Below are 21,878 nucleotides of genomic sequence, written 5' to 3' on the forward strand. Positions count from 1 at the left end.
AGTTTGTAGAATTTGCCGTTTTAGATGAAATGCTGCAGTTAAACCATATTATGAGACTGTCAACGTAGTCTTCCCTCAGAATATGGACACAGCAAACCACTTCTGTCTCCAACACTCCATAGATTGACGTTTACTGAGCATTTTTTTTTTAAATGATCCTTAATAGAAACTTAACATGTTTAATTAGTAGTTTTCAGTTTGTAATCGAGTTACTATAATAAATGTGTAGGCGTGAGATGTACCTGTCCATTTAACATTAGTTTGAAAACTGCTCATTTATGCAGCTGTAAATGTTGAAGTCTTGACAGAAAATAGAAATCACTTTGTGTATGAACATAGTGGCCACGTCCCATTTCTTCCATACCAGGATGAGCTAGGATCCTGCTTATTTCATTAGTGGCAAGCAAACATTAAACCAAACAACCATCCTTCATGTTTGCAGATTCCTGACTTCACAGCACACTGAAGACTAGGAAACCTTCCTTATTGGGCTCATGCTTTTACATCAGAGCTGTAGGATTACTGAGAGCTGTGTGAAAACAAAGCACACCGGGACACAGACGTCTTTTCCATATTTATTAGAAGAAATTTCTGCATTTGGAACGGACCAGACCGACCCTTCAGTCTGCGTCTTCCTGTTCTTGAGCCCGGAGGAAGCTGGCCTTCTTCTGGGCGACGCGATCCTTCCTCTGAGCCAGAGAGAGCTTGGCACGGTTCCACCTTTGACCCAAACAAAGCACAGGCATCAACAATTGGCCTTCTAGATGTGTCAGACTTTAAGAGAACACCGGTACTGAAAAGCATCAGATCTAGTATCTAACAGACACCATGTTTCCCTCCATAGCAGCTAGGAACCAGATCTTCTTCTAGTTATTTTCTAGACAGCTTTGTGCCACAGATGCAGTAATAAACCAGCAACCACTGACACACAGAGCACTTACCTCTTCTTCTTGACCTCCTTGGGAGGCTTCTTTTCATGAACGGGGTTCTCTCGAATAGCAGCATGAGCCTTTTTGTACATTTCCTCAATCTGAAAGAAACACAGGCAGGAAGTCAGACCCAACACTTAACCTCAACTCCAGGAGTCTCAGCTTCCACTACAAAGAAAATGCAGCAGGTTTTTTCTGCTCACGTTATCCAACGTATCAATATTCTCATCATCAAATGCTCCTGAAATGATGTTTTAGAAAAACAAGGTTTCTGATCCAATCAAAACCTGACACTTTTAGCTGCCCTGATCCTGATGACTGCCTGGGAGTCAAACAAAAGTCAGACGCTTTCCTGTTCATGAAAAGCATCTCAATATTTGTGACCTATGAGCATCACCTACAGCATGTTCTGACATGCATCTATGCTGGAAGAGTGAACGGCCCCACTGAGGGACAGTAAGGGTCATTTCTATGCTACACTTTAGTAAGTTTAATAAAGACCACATAAAGGTTCAGAAAAAGTGGTTTGATGCATAAATGGTGACAATTGATAGAGTAATGGCTGTTTAAATAAAAAGGGAAGAGGAAGAAAAAGCTCAGCAGAGAGGAAACCTGCTAATAGCCTGCTGCGTCGCCAACAGCAGCAAACATTTTTCACCAACATCTGCACAGTGTGCTGAATGTGTTGAAGCAGGCACAATCATGATCGCCTCTGATGAGGCAGTTCCCAGTTTTACTGTTTAACACCCAGTGCCATTAAGTGTCAGCAGCTGTCTGCGTGACCCAAGACTTCCTGAGAGGGGCAAGAAAAACTGGTTTGTGGCTTTCTAGGACTGCCAACTCCTGCTGAGCTGAACACAGCTGCCCTGCACCATCTACCTCTGCAGCGCACATAGAAAGCTGCTGACACCGAGTGCTACAGAGCTGCAAGCAGCAACAACCCATTCATGGGAGCTCCTGTCTATATTCTAACTGCGTAATCTTCGTTAGAGCTCCTGTCCTTAAACCCCCCAAAGCATCTCAGCAGCAGTAGGGACCACTTGCCATATCTGGGGTGACGCCGTTCTTGATGAAGCGGGAGAACTGCCTCTTGTACGCCTCCTCATCCTCCTCCATCAGGTAGCTCATGTACTCGGACACGTTCAGACCCATGATGTGCTTGCGGTGGACCTCAGCGTTGAACTCCTTGCTCTCTGTGTCATACCCAGGGAAGCGCTTGGTGCTGGAAGAAGATGAGAAAGAAACATTTAAACCTGCGCCTGGGTTAAACAAAGGGTCAGCTCTTAGTCCCTCACTACAGCAAAGCTTTGTGAGGGACTATAAGCTGGTCAACTCCAAGAACCAGTATCATGTTTCTAGGTTTATTAAAGGGATCCATCAAACGAGCAGTTATTGTAGATCAGTGGTCAAAGCTGATTTACGATGACACCCAGAGCCATTTCATCAGGTCTCACCGTTGGTGAGTGTCAAGTCAACAGACAGGGTGGCAGATTTTAGCCTGGACCTGAACAAATTCGTTTCTCAGAACCAAGGCTGCACCACATCAGAAGACCATGCAATACAGTTGCTGAATGTTGCTACGGTTACTAAATCCCTACAGTGTTAACGTCAGCCAGGTAGAATGACACCTTTACCTGGTTCCTATTTATTGGGATCCAAGCTATTCTATGCATCATTACTGCTGCTCACACACTTCAATACAGACTCCAAACGCCATTATTAGAACTTGGACACGGAGAGTCCAATGATGAGCTTCCATCGGTCCATTTATTTCACACAATCCAAGACTAAAAACTGACATTATTCTGGTAAAACAATCGGCTGAATATGGAACGTAACTGGGAGATTGAATGGGGTAAATTAGCATAATAAGCCATCAATTCCAACCCACATAGTTCTCGGAGCAATTTGGTCTAATGACGCCTAAATTAGACTGTGAGCGTAGCGGTGCTACATGCTAAGCTAACAGTACAACACGGATGTTTCAGAACATCATAAAGCTCACGTCCATCAGCCAAGTTGTAGCCTGCCAGGACAGCAGAGCTGTAAGCTAGCGCTAGCTGTTATTAGCTTCACAGACAGTCCAATAACAGCTCTGTTACAGTCTGGACCCTTTGAGCTGCACCACGCAACGCTCTGCAGCGTGAAGGCAGACTGAAACAGTGAAACATACACACATCTGTTCAGTCTTTGTCTATAAGATGTTTCCATCACTGAGCTATATAATACACTGGAGTGCTAATCACCGTCTGTTTGAACGAGTCGCTTTGAAGCCACCAGCCGCCATATTGGTACTCCCTATTTTCCCCTCAGTAACTAGGGAATATGTGCGCTACAGTATCGAATAACGAGGATTTTCTCATGTTCAGGGGGGGCTTAAGACTTTTAAAATGTCAAATGCCATATACTTTTATGTTATGTTCTAAAAATATCAAGTACTGAGAAAGTCATGTGCTGAAATATTTTGCATTTTATTCATTTAAATATATATGTTTAACATTTATAAATATATAATATACAAAAACATATTGACATATGTGTATACATATATATATACATAAATACATATACACATACTTATATATACATATGTATATATTTAATATGAATAACATGTAAAATATTTCAGCAGCTAATTTCCTAGTAGTTGATAGTGTTAGTACATCCACTGACTGTAGAATTACCTGTGAAACGTTTTCACTCAGCCAAAAAACTGCTTGTTGTTGCAACCAAATCCTATGGGATTCTGTGAGAGTAGGGAGTAGCAAGATGGCGGCCAGTGACTTCAGTTTTTCGGCAAAATCAGAACTCCAGTGTAATATATAGCTCAGTGGTTTCCATTCCCTCTTAAGTGGTAGTTTTGACGAGCCTAGATCGCCCTCTTGTGGCTATAGAGGGTAATGTTTACTCCCTGGTCATGTTCAGTATAATTTAAAACTGATATACAAGTTGCACCTCACTACAAGTCGCAGGATTGGCCAAACTAGGGGAAAAGTCTGACTTATAGTCCGAAAAATACAGTATATACTTCCATTCAGGATATCAACACTTCTACCCTGAGGGTTATGTTTGCCAAACAGGGAGGGCTGAACGTCTGGAGAACACTGAGAATTAGAAAGAAAAGCTGAAATATATAAATGGCCCAATAAATAAATAAAACATTGCACTCACCATTTAAGAAATCAGAAGTCATTTTCCCAAATAAAATACCCCACATATTTACTTTAACTTGCTTTATACTTTAACCTTCAGATTTTCTCCATTTCCAACATATTAAAATCTCTAAGCAACTTTATAGTGATTTATCAGGCTCATATTTTTTATTTTCATTTCTATCAGGTGTAATCCTTCGTAGTCTTGGCTCCTAGTTATTGGTTTTGACTCCAATTAAGAAACTGATGTGAAGTTTGTCAATGTAAAGAAGTATTGTTTTGCTGTTAACCAGAAATAACTGACTTTAATTAAATGTTTTCATCAGAAACAGTATTGCTACAGATCAGGGATGCTGACCTCCAGTTCTCCAGGGCCAGAACCTCTGGTCCAGCCCAGCAGAACCAAACGCCTGTTATCTTTCCGTCCTCAGCCAGCTCCTCCACAGTCCTGCTGATCACCTGCTTTAGACTGCCGTGTTGGACCAGGGACATTTAAACCTTGTAGAACCTCCAAGACTGGACCCTGACACCCCGGCACACAGTGTGAAACTTTAGTATCATTGTAACCCTAATACCAGTTCACAGCGCCACTGTCAGACACTGAAAACTCTGGTTTCCAACCAAAGACCAGGTCCATGCAGTCCTCAGCAGCCACGCCATTAAAGACAGAGACTGCAGACTGGCTGGCTGTGCAGCGCCATCCTGACCCAGAACCAGCAGAGAGCTGTAGGACCGGCAGAGGTCCTCACCTGGAGCTGCAGCCTGACAGGATTTCACTGTCAGTGTACAGAGCCGTGCAGAGGAGCGCCTTCCTGACTGTCTGTGGGAACATTGCTGCGTTGCTGGAGGTTTTTCTGACTCATGTCTGTACTCCAGTCAACCTGACGCGTGGTGAAGTTAGCATTAAGGACTGATCATGTCAGTAGTAAGACTCAGAACGCCTCCGCCTGCACACGTGTTGCTGATGCTGTGCTACTACGCAGACAGGGCTCTCAGTCCAGTCCTAGGAGGCCGTCTCCTGCGACGTTCAGACGGCTTCCTGGTCCAGCACAACTCAAACAAGTGGCAGAACGGCCTCAGCAGGCTGAGATGTATCTAATAGCTGTAGGAACCCAGACCTGCTGCAGTTCTTTAAACGCCCAGCAGGCACGTTTCCACCACAGCTTCCTGGACACGGACCTGGAACTTAACTTCCCAGAACCGTTTTACCCACCGAGGCCCCAAAGTTGTTCCCAATCCTGGTCCTCAGGAGTCCCGTCCCAGACGTAGGCACCTCTGCTGCCACACCTGACTGACTGCAGTCATGAGTCAGCTGTGCTGGGGGGCTTAGGTAGAGACCCAGTGTTTACGTTTATGATGCTCCCTGCCTCCTCCTATAACCAGAGGACAGCCACCTCCACCCGCTGCAGCAGCAGAGTCCAGGGAACACAGCATCAACCTGGCATCGTTTCACAGCGGTTAGTTTGGAAACACCAGACTGCCACTCCAAACTGGAACAGATCCAGATGAACTGGGCTCTTCCTGACCACCGCAGAACAGAGACAGCTCTGATTGGGACTAAGCTGTGGAGGAAAAGCAACTATTTCAGTTAAACTCAGAAACTGAATCAATGTGAGTTTTTGCCTCAAAGGTTGTCATAACAGACAATCTTTGATGATTTAAGCCTGTGGGACTCTTCTCCCAGAAATAAGCACCTTGGTGCTGCAGCTCGTCTGCTCCGTGCTCAGACCCATCCCCAGTAAACTGGCCAACTGATTTATTTCACTGCAACACATTTTAACCACCAGTCTCCATCTTCTAAACCCGCTTATCTAGGCAGGGTGCCTTCCTCCAGCCGTCACTGGGCCAGAGGCAGGTCCACCCTGGACAGGTCGTCTGTCCATCACCAATATAGGAAAAATGCATTGATGGTGGAGCCACCCTTTGTCTCCGTACCGGTGGAGACGCTTCATCACGTTCTGCTCTGCGCTTCCTTTAGTGTCGCCAAAGAAGTCAGCAAAGTATATGGATGCCTTTAAATGCAGACTCCATACAACACTGACATTCTGCCTGGGCAGCAGGGTGTGGATCAGGGGTCTTCCAACGCCAGTCAAGGTCCGGCGTCCTGCACCTTCCCTGTCTCTGCTTCAACACAGTTTAATAATCAGCTGGTCAGCAGGACTCTGGAGAAGCTGACAGCAGATCGAGGAGCTAAGTCAGCCGTTTGAGTCAGGCGTGTTGGACCAGGACAGAACTGAGGACCCCTGGTCTAAATGTTGCCTTTGCAAGAAAACAAACACTGAAATCCTGTCATGTTTCAAGTTACCAAAATAAAACCTGGAAATATTCAACCAGTAAAGACCATCTAGCCTTCTCCCACCAAAAGGCTCGTCCTCAAGTTCAGATTCCTTCCAAAAAATAGAAACCCACCTCCTCCCTACCAGGGCTGTGTTCTGAACACTTGTCTGACATGGACCTGGTTCCAGCAGGGAAAACAAACGGGAGAACCCCCCCATGTATGATAATATAAACTCTAAAAGAAGTAATAAAATTAGATTATCTCACTGCTGCAACTGTCTTCCCTTCCATGTGGAGGTAAACCCACTTCAAACATTTTACCAACACCTAATGGATGTGTCTAATTCCCTAATTGTTACATAGCCAAAAATTGCAGACTCTGCGATTTGAAATAGCATTTTTTTAAATCGCGATTATATTGAAAATGCGATTAATTGTTCAGCCCTAAATCTAATTCTACACCTTAGTCAGCTGAGCCCATCCTTCAAATCTCATCTCCAAAAGGTGAAATCTTCATTTGCTTTACGCCGTTGATCTGGGAACCCAGCAGTCTGAGCGGATCGTGTCTGAGGAAATATTGACAGAACCTTCTGACCTGAAGCAGCGAGTTCTGCATCTCTCAGCTTTACCCGGTGGCATCTAAACAGAGTCCGACTTTTCCTTCCAGAGACCGCTGCCATGCTAAGACCCGGCGGTACTGCTGCCATGCTAAGCCCCGGCGGTACTGCTGCCATGCTAAGACCCGGCGGTACTGCTGCCATGCTAAGACCCGGCGGTACTGCTGCCAGGGGCTGCAGCCCAAGCCCAAACCCGTCTGTGCGGGCAGGACGCGGGACAGCTCACCTGTGTGGGATGGACAGGCCTCCGTCCACGGCCCCCTTCAGAGCACCGAACACCTTGTTGCCTGTGGTGGTCCTGGCGAGCCCGGCGTCCAGGTAGCAGGTGAAAGCGCCCGGCTGACCGTCGATGCTCTCCACGTTGAACTCGTCCCCGGTCACCTCCACCTGGCCCTCGTACACCTTGTCCAGGCCGAACTTGTTCAGAAGCTGCCAGACAAACAGGGTTCACACACACACACACACACACACACCAGGTGAGCCAGTGGGACACGTTGAGCCCATACAGGGAAAGGTTTCCCTCACAACAGGCAGGCTGGAGCGCTCACCCTGCGGGCCAGCAGCAGACCAGTGCAGTAGGCAGCTGCGTAGTTCGTCAGGCCCACGGTGATCCCGTACTTGGGCAGCTCGTGCGAGTAGGCGGCGCACACGATCATGTCTCCCTCGATCTTGGCATAGGCGATCTGTAGTAATCACAACACGGCGGTCAGGTTGAGCACGACCAGCCCGGCGTTTAGAGGACGGCCGCGGGACTCCAGACACTCACTCACCTGGCAGACGATGTCCCTGTTGGAGAAGCGGACGATCATGCGGTACTTCGGCGTGTTGTACTTGTTCTTGTCTTGGACGACCAGGCGCTTGCGGGCAAAGAAGTCGGTCTTTCCCTCTGGATGGAAGAGAGACTAGATTAGAGGCAGAGCGGCAGCAGCGAGCGTGCCTGTGTGGGACTGAGCGTGTACCTCTCCTCCTCCTGAACTTCACCTGGTACCTCTTGAAGTAGGCCTTGTTCTTCACCACTTTAACAAAACCCTGCAACGAGAGGCGACCGGTCAGCGAGTTACAGAGGAGCCACGGAGCGTGACGCTGTCTGCGGGGCAGTGGGGCCACATCAACACAACTGTCAGTGTCATCAGGCAGCGCTGCACCATGCTAACAGCTAGCCGAGCAGCCAGTGGGGCTAAAGCTAACACGTCGGCTAGCCCGGACCCGTTTAGCACGTTAAACGGGTCCGCTCTGAAATTAAGAACGGGGGGTCAGACACCCGAAGAATAACGCAGTGGTCGCTCAAGAAGAGCTGACGGAAAGGCAACTTCTTCACAGGAAGCAGCGACTGCGGAGAGGAGCGGGTAGGCCACGTTTGAGCAGCGCCGAGTTGGCGTTAGCCGGAATTAATCCACCTTCATCTGAACGCCACAAATATTTTTTCTACCGTCTGACGGCAGAAGACAACGCGTGGACAAGCAGGGAATGCATGTGGACCTATATGAGGGAAAACTACCAACCATTTTTGCAGTCTTTTAGTCTCCTTATGAAGGAGCCCGGAGCCAAACACCGGGGTTGGACTCCGCTGCACTGGAAAAAGAAAGATTGTCGTGCGCATGCTCACTAAATACTGCTTCGCGGGCCCAGAAGGCAGGAACGCCATTCTGCCCCCTGTCTGTGGAGGACCGACTCTGACGTTGTTAAAAATAAATACAGAAATAAATACATGCTCAATAAAAGAATAAGCATAATTTTTTTTTTTAAATACAGCATATAAGTAAATGTAAGCAGTAATTAAACTATACAATGAGACATAAATGCAAATATCTCTTTTCATTGCTTTCTGTATTTATTCCTCTTTTTAATTATCACCTCATTTATTTATTTTTGTCAGCTTTATTTATCAACTACTGCCTTTAAATGTATTTATTTATGTGTGTTTTAGTATTTCTGTCTGGTTTATACTCCCCAGCCATATTTTTACCCCATTTATTTCCTGAACCCTATTTTTTCCTGTCCCTTCTCTATTTCCATCTGCAGTTCAGCCTCATTATGCAAATGAGGCGGGCGGGTCCTAAGGGGACAACTGCTCCCTATTGGTGGGTTAGCATTAAACTTCCATAGTTAGAATCTAAACCCTGCTGCCATCAATGGCTGCCGCTACCAGCCGCTGTCACCACACATCCATCCAGAGGACGGATGCATGGAGATTCCAGAGCATGGCCCCCACCAGAGTGCCTGCCAGGTACCCAAGAGGACCTGCCCCCCAGACAGCTGGCTGGTTCGGATCAGCGTGCACTGCAGCCAGCTTCACTCCACTGCGTTGAGTGTAAGAGGAGCATAATTGAAATGGGAGTGGGGTAGTGGAAAACACTGCCCCACCACTGGCAGACAGCGGGGATTCTCCACACTCAAACCCAATCAGGGGTCCGTAGTGTCAGACAATGTCAGGGGCAGGGAACCCCACAGAACCCGGGAGTATGTACATTTATTAAATTAATAAATGTATGTACATTTTAGTATTAGATAGAGATTTTAATCTCAGTCAAACATTTTGTGTATCCTTCCGCAATCTTCTTATAATAGTTTACTGTCATTTCAGCCGACTCCTCCAGAAAGAACTGCTGTAACTGAGTAGGGTTTGTAGGCTTCCTTTCTCACAGACACTTTTTCATATTTATGCCCAGGCATGCTGTATGGGACTGAGATCAGGGCTTTGTGATGGCCGCTCTAAAACACTGACTCTGTTCACCTGGACTACTTTCTCACCAATTTGCCAGTATTCTGTGGGTCACATCCATTTCAAAGACCCACATGGCACGAATGCCATCAGCCAAGTGCCTGGCTGATGTCTTGAGATGTTGTTTCTATATTTCCCATGATGTTTTTCCTATTTGTGTGGATTACATGTTCTTCAGCACAAAACCCTAACATGATGCTGCCAGCCATTCTATTGAGAAGCTGTTCTCTGGCTTGCGAGTTTCCTGCTTTTCCTCCTACTGAGTGACACCATGGTCTTCGTGGCCTAAAACTTTGTTTTAGCTTTAACCAGAGCTCAGCACATCTCTAAAAATTAAAGTCTTTCTCTCATGCTGGATTGGCAAACTGTAATCTGGTTTTATGTTGCTTTTGGTACAATGGCTTCTTCCTCTCTGATGGCCTTTGTTGGTAGAGGACATGTGGATATTGACACTGTCCTACCAGCATCTTTACACAGTCTTTTTCTTATGTTCTGCTGTTGATTCACACATTTCCCACCAAAGCACCACCATGTCTGACTCTGGGACACAGACCCCATCTGCTTTCAAACAGTAATCGCTTAACATCCTCACGGTTTTTATGTTTACTTGATCAGATGAATGTGGCCTCTTCAGGAACCTGAAATTTGTACCCGCAAATGAACCAGAATTTTAGAGATCTATAATTCTTTGGCTTAAATCTTCTCTAATTTATTTTGAAACTTCCCTGATGTCACAAAAGTAAACAGTGGGTTTGAGTTGTTGCCTTTCGATACGTCTATATGTCTGCCTCCAGTTAGTCAGATGTTGTGAATTAACCTCAGAAGATTCAAAAGATTTCAGAGTCATGACATCATCATCTTGGCTTATCCAAGTAGTTTGAAAGCAATATAGTCAGAGTTTCTAAACTTCTGAAATTGAAGAATGGAATGAAAATTCTTTAAGAAAAAGAAACAAACCAGCAAATAAAAACTATTTTAATAATCCTAACTGACCTACAATAAAACTGTTTAGTGTTATTTAACACATTGTGTCTGTTTACTGCAGTTCATTAAGAAGATAATTATAATTGCAGATTATTAAGAAGGGTAAAAAGAATTTCTGACATGTCTTTTATTTAAATATGGGATTTTTAATATTTTCTTAAACTGACACTCCTTTTACATTGTTTCCAGCCAGATCCTTGTTTGCATTTGGATTTTCGCCTTGCCCTTGTCCGCCACCTCATTTGGCTTCTATGTTTTTTTTTGGGTTTTTTTGCTTTGAAGTGCATTACACATTTTTAAAAACAGAGGACAGGTATCCCGCTAGAAGCTTACTGATGGCCATGGTGAACGTGGTTTCTTTACAATTTACCAAGGGGGGTTGAACCAAATCTTTTGGGCATGTATTCATATATTTGGGCCTTTATGCGTGAATTAGAGAAAATCCACAATAAATTCTGAATTATGCGTCCAACTTCAAAACATTTTTGTTAGAGCCTTAAGTAATGGCTCAAATTAATTTTCAAGGGGCTAAAATATTGCCCTGCGATAGACTGGCAACCTGTCCAGGGTGTACCCCACCTCTTGCCCACCGACAGCTGGACATAGGCACCAGCACCCCTCGCGACCCCATGAGGGATAGATGTGTTAGGAAATGGATGGATGGATGGATGGATGGATGGATGGATGGATGGGCTAAAATATTCAGATACATCACTGATGCCCATGATTAGTGTGAGATTCTGTTTACAGTAGTTTTTTTGTTTAGTGTAAATAATCCATGTCTTTTTCTATCATCGGTTTTCAGTGCAAACTGATTTAATCTAAAGCAAGAAAGAAAAGAAAGATATAGGACGGTTTCGGCCGAGTTTATTGAGCAATACTTTTGACAAGGGAACATGGTGTTCCATTATATCTGCATTTTGTTATGGTGGTGGCAGCAGGGAATGTACTAAACTGCAAATTAAACCCGCTTCCTGGCTTGCTGTTACTCAGGAGCACTAATCTTTGGTTGTTAACTCCAAAATGTGAAGATCTACGAGTTTGTGCAGCGGCTCTGCATCAGCAACCATTCAAGCATTAAAGAGCAATACATAAAGGTGACAACAGAGGGAGGTAACATGTCGACTCGTGTCTGTTGTTTCCTCTATTTTACTCAGTTTTAGTTTATTCTCTAAGTGCCTCCAGGAATCGACCTTGCCAGCTGTCTCCACCTCAGACATTTCCGTGAGGATGTTTATGGTTACGTAGCATTATGAGTGACGGGCCGTGATGAGACGTGATAGGTGAGGTGACGTATCAGATTTACGTGGCTGCGCTCGGTCATGATGTGTCTCCAGGAAGAGGCCACAGCGTCAGCTCCTTCTATGAGCAGAGGAGTGTCCAAGCAGCCAACAAAAGGACATGCGTCACTGCTAACTCTCATGTTAAACCTGAAAAGTAGGTTCGGGGACTGTTTGGTATGTGAATCGATGTGTTCGCACAGACACATATTTGCCAGAGCACCTTTATTCTCACCAGGTTTCTGCCGTCTGAGTTTCTGTTCACATTTTGGGACCTTGAGTGAAGGCAGTCTATTGGGGCTGTAGTGGGGACACTTTAAATGAGTTCTGACTAGGTTCAAATTGATTTTCATGACTTTTTTCGCCTCACGTTGAATTAGCTTTAAAGGGTTCTTTGAAGGAGCCATACTTTTTGTTCTGCACTAATAAAAACTTTGCTGCTTTTACAATGAAGACAGGATGTCTTTAATGAAGGACTAGGAGATCTGAAACTCCACGCTGCTCCAACAGAAGTGTTTTTTATTTCCCTCAGCAATGAACTTCAGGTAAGATATTTTAAAAATGTAATACCAATTAGATACACATTACACAATTTATTAGCATTCTTTCTGAATAACTTAAAAAACACAGCTACAAACCGAGATGGTGTTTAATGACAAACCTACTGAAATAATAAGGCCATTTAAGTTGGCTTCGCAAGGCAAGCCTATTTATCGAACGTCATTCATTACCAAGACAATCCAAATGCTTTATGGGAGATCAGAGGAAAGACAGAAAGAAAATAACAAAGTATTAGCATCAAATAAACAAATGTTAAAATATTAAAGGCATAAAAGAAGAACATTTTGTTTTTCCTCTTCATTAGTCAGATACTTGGATCTGTTCTGAAGTGCTTTCTTAACACAAATTTATTTATCACATATTTTGCTCTGCTAAACTCTGCTAAACAATGAATATAATAAAATGAGGTAGTTTTTTTTTAATTGTGTTAAAAATACGTTCAGATTGTAATTTTCAGCAAGCAAATCACATTTCCTGCTGAGTCACTAAAATAAGTCCAGTGTCTATCAAGAGAATTTGATGAGATGGTTTATGTTTTTACACTGGCTACATTTTAAACAACTTTACTATATCTATTCAGAAAAAGTCAGTATATTTGGGCCATATTTTTGGAAAGTATCTAGAATGTATTAAATCTAATTCAGAGTTAAATTTAAATATCATTGAGGAATACGTTCAAATCTCTCCAATCCCTCGCAAAACCATTCATGTTCCTTCAACTTTTAATTATCTTGCCACCTCTGACATGTTTTCTTCTACAGTTACCTTGAATTTAGCTCTATCCTTCTCATCAGTTCTGATGAAGTTCCCTGTCCCTGCTAGAGAAAGAATCCCCACAACATAACACTGCCATCACCATTTTTCATCATGGGGATGTTGTGATCAGGGTGATGTGGGTTGTTTGGGTTTTCTCCTACACATAGAGTGTTCTGTGTAAGCCAAAAGGTTCCAGTTTGGTACCACCTGTCTAGAGGACCTTCTTTCATATGTTCACTATGTCCCTTGTATTACTTGAGGTAAACTCCAAGTGGGACTAATATCTTTCTGTTTCTTGGCATTTCTTTACAGAAGCCAAATAGGTGCAATGCATAGATGTTCTGTACACCTGAGCAGCTCTTCAAGAGTTACCATGGGACTTTTGGCTGCTTCTCTGATCCATGCACATTCAGTCAATTTAGGTGGACTGCCACTTCACAGTTATTCATTACTTTGGTCAATAAGATAAGACCCCAATAAAAAGCCTTGGACATTGTGCTTGTAATGTGCCATATTGGGGAAAGATTCAAGGGGTAGGTCTGTTTGTGTGAGAGAGTGCAAAGTAAACTGTGGTGTGGGTGCCTGCTTGTGTCAAACCTATATATGTATATATATATATATATATATATATATATATATATATATATATATATATATATATCAATGTAAGCTTATTTGAAACTAGCATAACATAATAAAATTCATCAACGTGTTTGGCAGTGAGCTTTAAATAAAGGTTGTATTTTGTTGCCCTCATAGACAGATTTACTGATTGAAAGTTATTCTTTTTCAATAACTTCTCTGTAGCTACCATAATCTAGAGCTGGCCATTGAGTCATTCAAGGCACACATTATTTATAACAGATGACAATGGGGTAAAAAACTAAGACTTCTGATCTGCACCAGGCTGACTTGGTTTTGTGTAAGTACTTTTAAATCAGCAGTTGTATAAGTAGGATGATAAGGAGGTAGTTTCAAATCTTGGCCAAAGCCTTTGTGTGTTGAGTTTACATCTGCTCCTTGTTCCTGCACAAGCTTTTTTCCAGGTACTCCATTTCCCACGCACAGTCCAAAAGCATTCATGTCAAATTTATTAATGACCATAAGTTGTTCTTTGGAGTGTGTGTGAAATGTTTGAACCTCTGTGTTTGGCCTGCCTCCTGTGTTTTACCCAGTCACCCCTAAATAGGCTAAAGCCTCCTTCTGTTTAAGGAAAACAGAAGGATGTTCCAAAAGAGCGCAACATGCTGCAGTTGAAAATGTGACAAGCCATTAAAAAAAGAGTAGTCTTCATTATAAAGCTTGGGAATGTTTTTATTTCTCACTCTAATGTGTCAACAGTAAGGTTTGGTGTGTCAGTGTGAGTTTTATTGGGGGTGCTGTGGTCCACCTACAAAAGAAACAAAACAAAGTACAAAAACTTTAGTGAAATGTGTAACGCATGTGCAAAATAAGTTATTGAGTTTGGATTGAACATTTCTAGTAGATGCGCTAACTTTATTTGGCCCAGTTCAGTTTGCCATATGTTTACCTATAATGTACTTGTGTGTGTATTAAGCCACTAAATTGCAGTTACTTACTTTGACCACTTGGTGGCAGTGGTGCTCCAGGTTGGCGCATGCGCCGTTACGATGTAAACAGTTTGAGGCCGTCCGTGTGGCTCCGCCGCTTCGCAGACATTTGTGTACACGTATTACGGCTGCATGGGCTGGCCCGGGGAGTCAATGGGAACAGGCTAACTTAACGCTGGCTAGCTTTTCAAGAAGAAGCCCGGCCGTACCGGCTTGCCTTACTTTTCTATGAACGTACACGAAGCGTCTGTGAGCGGGACTTTTTCTCTGGCCGGCGGAGCGTTATCCTCGTGCATGGGAAACGGGAGACATTTGCTGCTGCTGGCTAAAAACGCTTCAAGGTAAAGGATGTTCTTGCCCTTTTTTTCCCCTCCCGGGCTCGGTCTAATTACTGGAGCTGACTCAGTTACAGATGGACTCAAAAGTTAAACCATTGTTTGCTAACGCGAATGCGGTGACATTTCACTCAAGTAATAGGTTATTACTTAACTCCTCGGCTCGTCGCAGTGTTACTTCGAGCTGCAGCTTATGTGGCTAGTGTTTAATCGTTTGCAGCTGGGCTCTGAAGAAAAGACTCTGTCTGTGTGTTGACTCTGTATATATGTAAAAACATAACGCAAGTCAGCGTTTTAGCAGGAAAAAGGGTTCGTTTAGCTTAAGGGGGTCCTCCTCTCCGCCGTACCGTGGAACTTGTGGAGCTTTCTGGAAGAGAGACTACTGTTGAATTTGATGCTCGATCTCCATTTCAGAGCCCAGCACCGCCGAGCCATAAAAGGAACCTGGGCTTCCTGAGGCTCACTCCTCTGTTTGCTGTTTGGAGATCAACACGATATGTTGAACAAGCAGAGGATTTAAAGCGCTCAGGGATCTGCAGAGATCCCTGGGAACAGGGACTTTGTGGACGGCATGCCGAGCCCAGATGGCCATCTTTGATGCAGCAGAACTCTGCGTTTTGCAATAAAGCATGGAAAAAAAAAATGTATTGGGGGGGGGGGGGGGATTACAGGTTAGAGAGGATGGGATGTTTTCAGATGAGAAGCACAGTGTAGAACAGCAATGTGAGGGGAAGTAGGTGTGTGTGTGGTTGGGGAAGCTTGGTTATCAAGCAGTGATCAGGAGAAGTATTAAAACAAAAGGCATATTTCATTTATTTTTTTAAAGTAGTTACGTAAGGCCTCTGCCACATAAATGCACTGGTTGGTTGTTCTGGGTTTTACCAGGGCGGATGCTGGTGTTTGGAAATCGAGGGACAAGTCATTTGCTAATGCACAAAGCCGTTTCTTTATGTTTTACTCTGCCCATCTGCCTTTTTTTTTTTGGTTTGCTGGTCAGATCTGGAACCAGTAAGTTGGACTCGGCTCACTCCACACCTTTTGGCCAGTTCGGTAATCCGATTTCCCACGCACACTTTACCGTTTCGTCCTGATGTTATTCTGTTTCCTACCAGTAAACAAGCCATTTTGTACCCATGTACAGCATCTGAGTTCATACGTTTGTGTGGTTACAGTTTGTTTCTTCTTTTTCGGATTGTGGAAATAAATAATCAGAAAGATAAGGAAATGTCACGCATAGTTTAACTGTTTATTATTATTATTATCTGTAAGTATTACACTGTGTTCACTTTGTTTCGGATCCCCATTTGGAACAGCCTTATAAGAAATGTGACAAATTGTGACCCCTGATCAACCCACAGTATTGTAACTTCTTCTAAGAGTAGATAAATATATCCAGGAGTCCTTCGCCACCTTTCTGCAGAGTAGACTGAGCTGACTGCAAACAATCGACCTTTAAAGCCAGGTACGACCCGATGCACGACAGCATTACAGTACGTCCTGTACCGGACGGCGCCATTCCACACTTGGTGGCTTTAGTTATTAAAAGTAAAATCAAAGTTATAGAACGGTAAAGAGTAGAATCCATGTGAAATGGCTCCGCAGAAGGCGGATTTCAGCGAACAAAATCTGCGTCTCACACTCATTCTGTGAGGCTTCAGAGCCCTGACCCATCCTTTCCTGTTGTTTGGGGATTTTGAACTTCTTTGGTTTGGTTTTCTGAAATACTAGCATAAGAGTTTAGATCGATTAGGTAGAACCCTAGCGGGAAAAACCCCTGACAGTTTGGAAGGAAGCTGTTCAGAGAGCAGCTGAAACACCCGCTATTAAATATTATGATGTTCAAAGCAAAGTTTGAGTAGGAGAGCATCTTCCACTCTAATTATTTTCACACAATTAACTTGAGCTGCTTTAAAATATCTAACAAGCCAAACTGTCAACACGTCATATCTAACGGAGAATAAAGATGCTAACGTTAACCCAGTAATTCAGCCGGCTGCTCTGCGTGAAGACATTGGGATCAGGAGCGGGACGGGAGTTAAAAAAAGCTCTAGCTGTTTTATAGAAATCCAGAAACACAGAGACTGCAGCTTGTGGAATGTCATCAATGAGTTAAACAAATGAAATAAAGTTGATCGTTTTACTGCACTCAACAGCTTCTGTGTTTTCAAGCACATCATTCATGGGAATAGTTTGATTCCAGTATCTGAGACCCATCCACAAATGTTCTGGGGACAAGTGGTTCCTGAGTGGGACGTCCTTATCAGAGTCCTGTCTTCTCCTGCTTGCATACAGCCACAGCTCTGATCATGTTTCCATGTTTATGCTCTGATTTCTATCAGTGAGAGGGGCTATAGGGATATAACGCAGTGACTCTGGAGGACAGAGATTCCCGGGTACTGCTAGGGTGACCAGGCGGCACCGTCCCACATTTTACGCTGTTGTCCTGCTGTCCCACCACCTCAAACAAAGTCCCGCATTTGCCTGGGTCAGATTCAGAAAAGTCCAAAAAAAACATGTGCACGTGTGCTTTTCTGAACCAAAGGACGCAGAGCTGCAGTCACCGTCAGTGAGAGCTTAATGAACCTCATGATCAGTTACGCTCCAGGATGCAGGTAAAATAAAATGACATGGATTTGGTGCATATAGATTTAGGGCTTCTGTATTTAGCTGGTTTTCAGTCTGAAGCCTCCTCTGGTGGAACAGCAGCTGCTGAAACACTAGTTTCCGTTCCCTGAGTTCACAGTGGCTGACTGAACTAGCTACTTTATTAACACTTCTCTGTTTCCTGGCCGCTCACGGCCCAACGCGCTGGCATCACTGAAGCGCTGCTCGGCGCCGCCTTTCTTTAGTGTGAGTCAGCTGAGGGTAGAGCAATGAGTCGTGGCGGTGCGTTGGTCAGTCCTTGCCTCTGGACAGAAGGCTGTCAGAGCTGGGCCGTGGCCCCGGACCCCCGCGTGCTACCAGAGATGCTGAGGGGCACACATGAAAGAGGAGCTTCAAATCTTCTGCTATGCGCCTTGTGTCAGCTTCAGGTGGCGCTCTGCTGCTCACAGCTGGGCTAATCAGCAGATTATTGTGATGGAATGCAGCAACTCTCCTTGTTTTGAGGGTTAGGGGTAGGGTTAGGGTTACGCTGCTTCAGGAGAAGCAGCATAAAGCTTTATTTGCCGGGGATTCCTAAGCTTGTGTCAAAACAAGGCCAACTTCTCAGTATCTGGACATGGCAGGTCCTCTGTAGCCCTCCTCCAGCTGCTGGTCCGCTGTGCTGGAAGACGCAGAGCATGTGACCCGGTGGGTGGGCTCCGTCCGTCATGGTACACCGTTCATTAGAGCAGGAGTGTCACGCTGTCTTGTTTTATTTAGAGGAACCGGACTATCGCCTTTTCTCAGTGCGCTTTTGAACGTTGTTTATACTTTTTGACCCTATGCTTACCTGGACATGCTAATTCAGCTGCTGCCATGAAAACACACGACACATGTTAGCATTTGTTTTTGAAGTGGTGGATGTAATAGACTATACGTCCCTCCACCTTCTGTTTGAGGATGCCCAGCCGATGCTCAGCAGGGTTTATGTCTGGAAGCGCGCTTGGCCAGTTCCTTTACCCTCAGTTCCTTTAGCAAGGCAGCGTTGGTCTGCGACGTGTGTCTGGAGTACTGCCCTGTGGCCCAGTTTCTGAAGGGAGGGGATCATGCTCTGCTTCGGTAATTCACAGAACATGTTGACATCCATGGTTCACTGAGTGAACGGTAGCAGGTAGCACTCATGCAGCCCCAGACCATGACGCTCCCACCACCGTGCTTGGCTGTGGGCAACGCCCCAAGAAGCAACGGCAAATCTCCACTGTGATACAAGCTGTCCACTGTAGGGTTGTCACGTTACTAAAACACGTCTGTGTGCTTTAATTTGCCTTTACTGATCATACAACTAGACTTACTGGGACAAATAAACGATCTATGATTACCGCCTCAGTGTGCAGTCAGGTTCTCCAGAGTCCCGCTAATCAGCTGACTATTTGGCTACGTTCACACTGCAGGCCTTCATGCTCAATTCAGATTTTTTTTTTTTTTTGTGAAATCTGTTTTTTTTTTTTTTTTTTTTGTGGTCGTTCACATTCAAATATATCCGACTCGTATGTGACCTCGTGTTTGAACTGAATTAATAAAACTTAAGTGTCCTGCATGCACACTCGAGGATGCGAGCATGTCACATGTAGCAAGCGTCCTCAGTGTTTGCGGAAGTAAACATGGATTATAATGCTGGCACGCATTTTGCGATCTTTAATTTCTTTTCTAACCGGAGTGTTCTCTTCATTGACTGCTCTCCTCATTGTTGTCCGCCATGGGTGTCGTTTTTCTTCCCGTTTCTGCATTGCAGGACGCAGAATAGTGACGTTTGTCTAGTATCGGTGACGTGTAGGTCGGACAAATGTGACCTGGCCGTACAGACACAGGTCGCATTTATAAAGATCAGATACGTATCAGATTCAGGACCACATAGCCAAGTGGCCTGGGTCGCATTTGAAAAAATCCGATCTGTGTCGTTCAGACTGTCATGAAAAGATCAGATCCAGGTCGCATATGGGCAAAAAAATCGGAATTGGGTCACTTCAGGCTGCAGTGTGAACGTAGCCAAATTTGTAACAAATAAAGTTGCAGGAGACAGGCCGAGCACTGGATTTGAGGAGACTGATTTATACTAAAATAAGTTGTAAACAGTGGAAACTAGGGCTCAAAAAATTCATTGAATTAATTGTGATTAATAGATAATTGAAATAATCAACTAATTTACTAATCAAATCATAAACTGGAGTCTACAGGCTCAAAAATGTCATTTGCTGAAAGAAAAATCCACTCAGAGGAGTAATTAAACTAGGACTGTTCAAAAAATATATACATTTTGCATTTAAGATGAAAACCGTTGTTTGTCTGTACTACATATACAATACACTCTATCCAGAACTTCTGAAATTCAAGCTTCACCAGGTTCACATTCTGTTGAAAAAGCACTTTATGATGTTTGATTATTAATCTGTTAATCAGAAAAAATACTACACAGATTAAACAATTAGCAAAATAATAGTTGCAGTCCTAGGTATATTGTCTACTCCGTCTTAGTTTTTGGTCCCATGTAGCAGTGTGGATGTGGACCATTAATTAACATGTTAGTATCATTTGACCAGAGCGCTTTGGTTCACAGGTTTGCTGTGTCGCCTATATACCGGGATCAACTTTAAATGGGTTTTCTTTACCATTTTTCCTGTGGGGATGCATTTCAGTGATGACTTCTGACAGACAAACTACTCTACGGTGTAACTAATATTAAGAAATCACCTCGTCTGGCTTTATTAGGCGTAACCAACGGACGTTCACACATAATTACAGCCATTTTGCCTTTCATTTCTGCTGTTTCTCTGTAAAATAGATTTCTAACCAGTTGTCGTCACGATTACACAGTCTCTCCACCTGCAGCTCTTGTGATTGGAGAAATAAATTGTCAGGATTGTTGAATGTGGAGGCTGAAGCTTTGACTGCGGTTGTTTTTGCAACACAATAAAGCAGCCGTGCACGGGGCTTGACTTTCTGCGATGGTAAGCCAGAGTCTAGACGTTTCATTTCCTACCACAGCAGAAGGTTAGCTGCGCTGCCTGGGCTGCCTGCGCTGCAGCCAGGCCATTGAAATGTTAATAGTACACTAGGAAAGTATGAGCTTCCCTGTGCGTGTGAAGGGAGAGGCCTTTCCACCTCACTCTGACTTTGTTATTGTGAGCCAAGCCCGGGTTTCAGGGCTCTCCCGCCGCGGTGTCCATTCCTGAGGCTTATTCAGGCTTATTTCTACGCATTTCTATTCATTTTACATTTCAGACTAGAGCGCTGGCTCTGTTAGATGCATTTTCAGTTGTGATAAGAGAAATGCTCCTCACTTCTCCTTCCGGTCTTTTTCACTTCCCCATTTGCTTTGAGGTTGCGTTGCTGGGGCCGCCTTCTTCATTAGCTATGCTCCCAGCATTTCGGGGGCCCCTCTCAGTTCTGTGGCGAACAAAAGCAGCAACAAACCCTGCAACCAGGATTTATGCTGTCGTTGGCTCAGCTCACCAGACAGAATATCTTGTAAGGCCACCTGGAAGCGGGCATCCAGCAGAGCATGACTCTCTCCTGGCCTGGATAGAATAAACATCTGAATTAGCTCAGATGTCGTTGAAAGCTGCTGCCACATGCCGGGGCATTTCAGTTTTTTCCAAATGCATCTTTCAGTCAGATCTGGGAGGGCATGTGTAGGTGAGAGTGGAAGAGCTGTTCTTTACAGGGCATTCTGACTCAGCCCTGGTGCCGGTCATCAGTCACATAAGAAACCACACAGTCCTGCTTTCTTTTCTTCTGCTTTCAAAGGGAGAGCGTCCACAGACAATCCTAGTCTGACTCAGAGCTGCTCAAAGCTTTGGGTGGGGAGAGGACAAAAAGCACACTTTAGGGTTTAGATTTTTACAATCGACCTTTTTTCTTTAGTTCCTCACAATAACAAAGACAATACTTGGAGAAATGCTGTTTTTTCCCCCCACTTTTTGTATTATTAAACCATAACTATTTATTGTTCTTTAACTTGTCTCTTACCAAAGCTTTCTGTAGATACATGTATAGTTTGCTGTTCCTGTGACTGACGGCCTTTTCAGTATTTATTTCTGAACTGTTGCATTCA

General features: G+C 44.2%; 2 protein-coding genes and 1 long non-coding RNA gene across 5 annotated transcripts in view; 1 reads left to right on the top strand and 2 right to left on the bottom strand.

The window, feature by feature from the left end:
* Nucleotides 1-562: 562 nt before the first annotated feature.
* On the bottom strand, nucleotides 563-8,610 carry LOC105940075 (60S ribosomal protein L5). The gene is made up of 8 exons (XM_012882529.3): nucleotides 8,478-8,610; nucleotides 7,935-8,004; nucleotides 7,746-7,861; nucleotides 7,524-7,658; nucleotides 7,202-7,404; nucleotides 1,974-2,151; nucleotides 942-1,030; nucleotides 563-720 (listed from the first exon to the last, which is right to left on the bottom strand). Exons 1-8 carry the CDS (start codon nucleotides 8,478-8,480, stop codon nucleotides 621-623), a joined length of 894 nt encoding a protein of 297 aa, XP_012737983.1. The 5' UTR covers nucleotides 8,481-8,610; the 3' UTR covers nucleotides 563-620.
* A 6,334-nt stretch (nucleotides 8,611-14,944) lies between these two features.
* Nucleotides 14,945-21,878, top strand: part of evi5b (ecotropic viral integration site 5b) — a 49,039-nt gene continuing 42,105 nt past the window's right edge. For 2 of the 3 annotated variants that reach the window (XM_012882519.3, XM_012882522.3), the window contains exon 1: nucleotides 14,946-15,190. The gene's annotated coding sequence lies outside the window, so the exon portion shown is untranslated. Of the gene's footprint in view, nucleotides 15,191-21,878 lie in introns of all 3 variants that reach the window. The other variant, XM_036141590.1, reaches the window with a different exon arrangement.
* On the bottom strand, nucleotides 14,958-15,624 carry LOC118564210. The gene is made up of 2 exons (XR_004931721.1): nucleotides 15,532-15,624; nucleotides 14,958-15,442 (listed from the first exon to the last, which is right to left on the bottom strand). It is a non-coding gene; the product is annotated as an uncharacterized LOC118564210 (long non-coding RNA).

The sequence above is a fragment of the Fundulus heteroclitus genome, chromosome 9 (genome assembly GCF_011125445.2).
Source record: "Fundulus heteroclitus isolate FHET01 chromosome 9, MU-UCD_Fhet_4.1, whole genome shotgun sequence".
NCBI lineage: Eukaryota > Metazoa > Chordata > Actinopteri > Cyprinodontiformes > Fundulidae > Fundulus > Fundulus heteroclitus.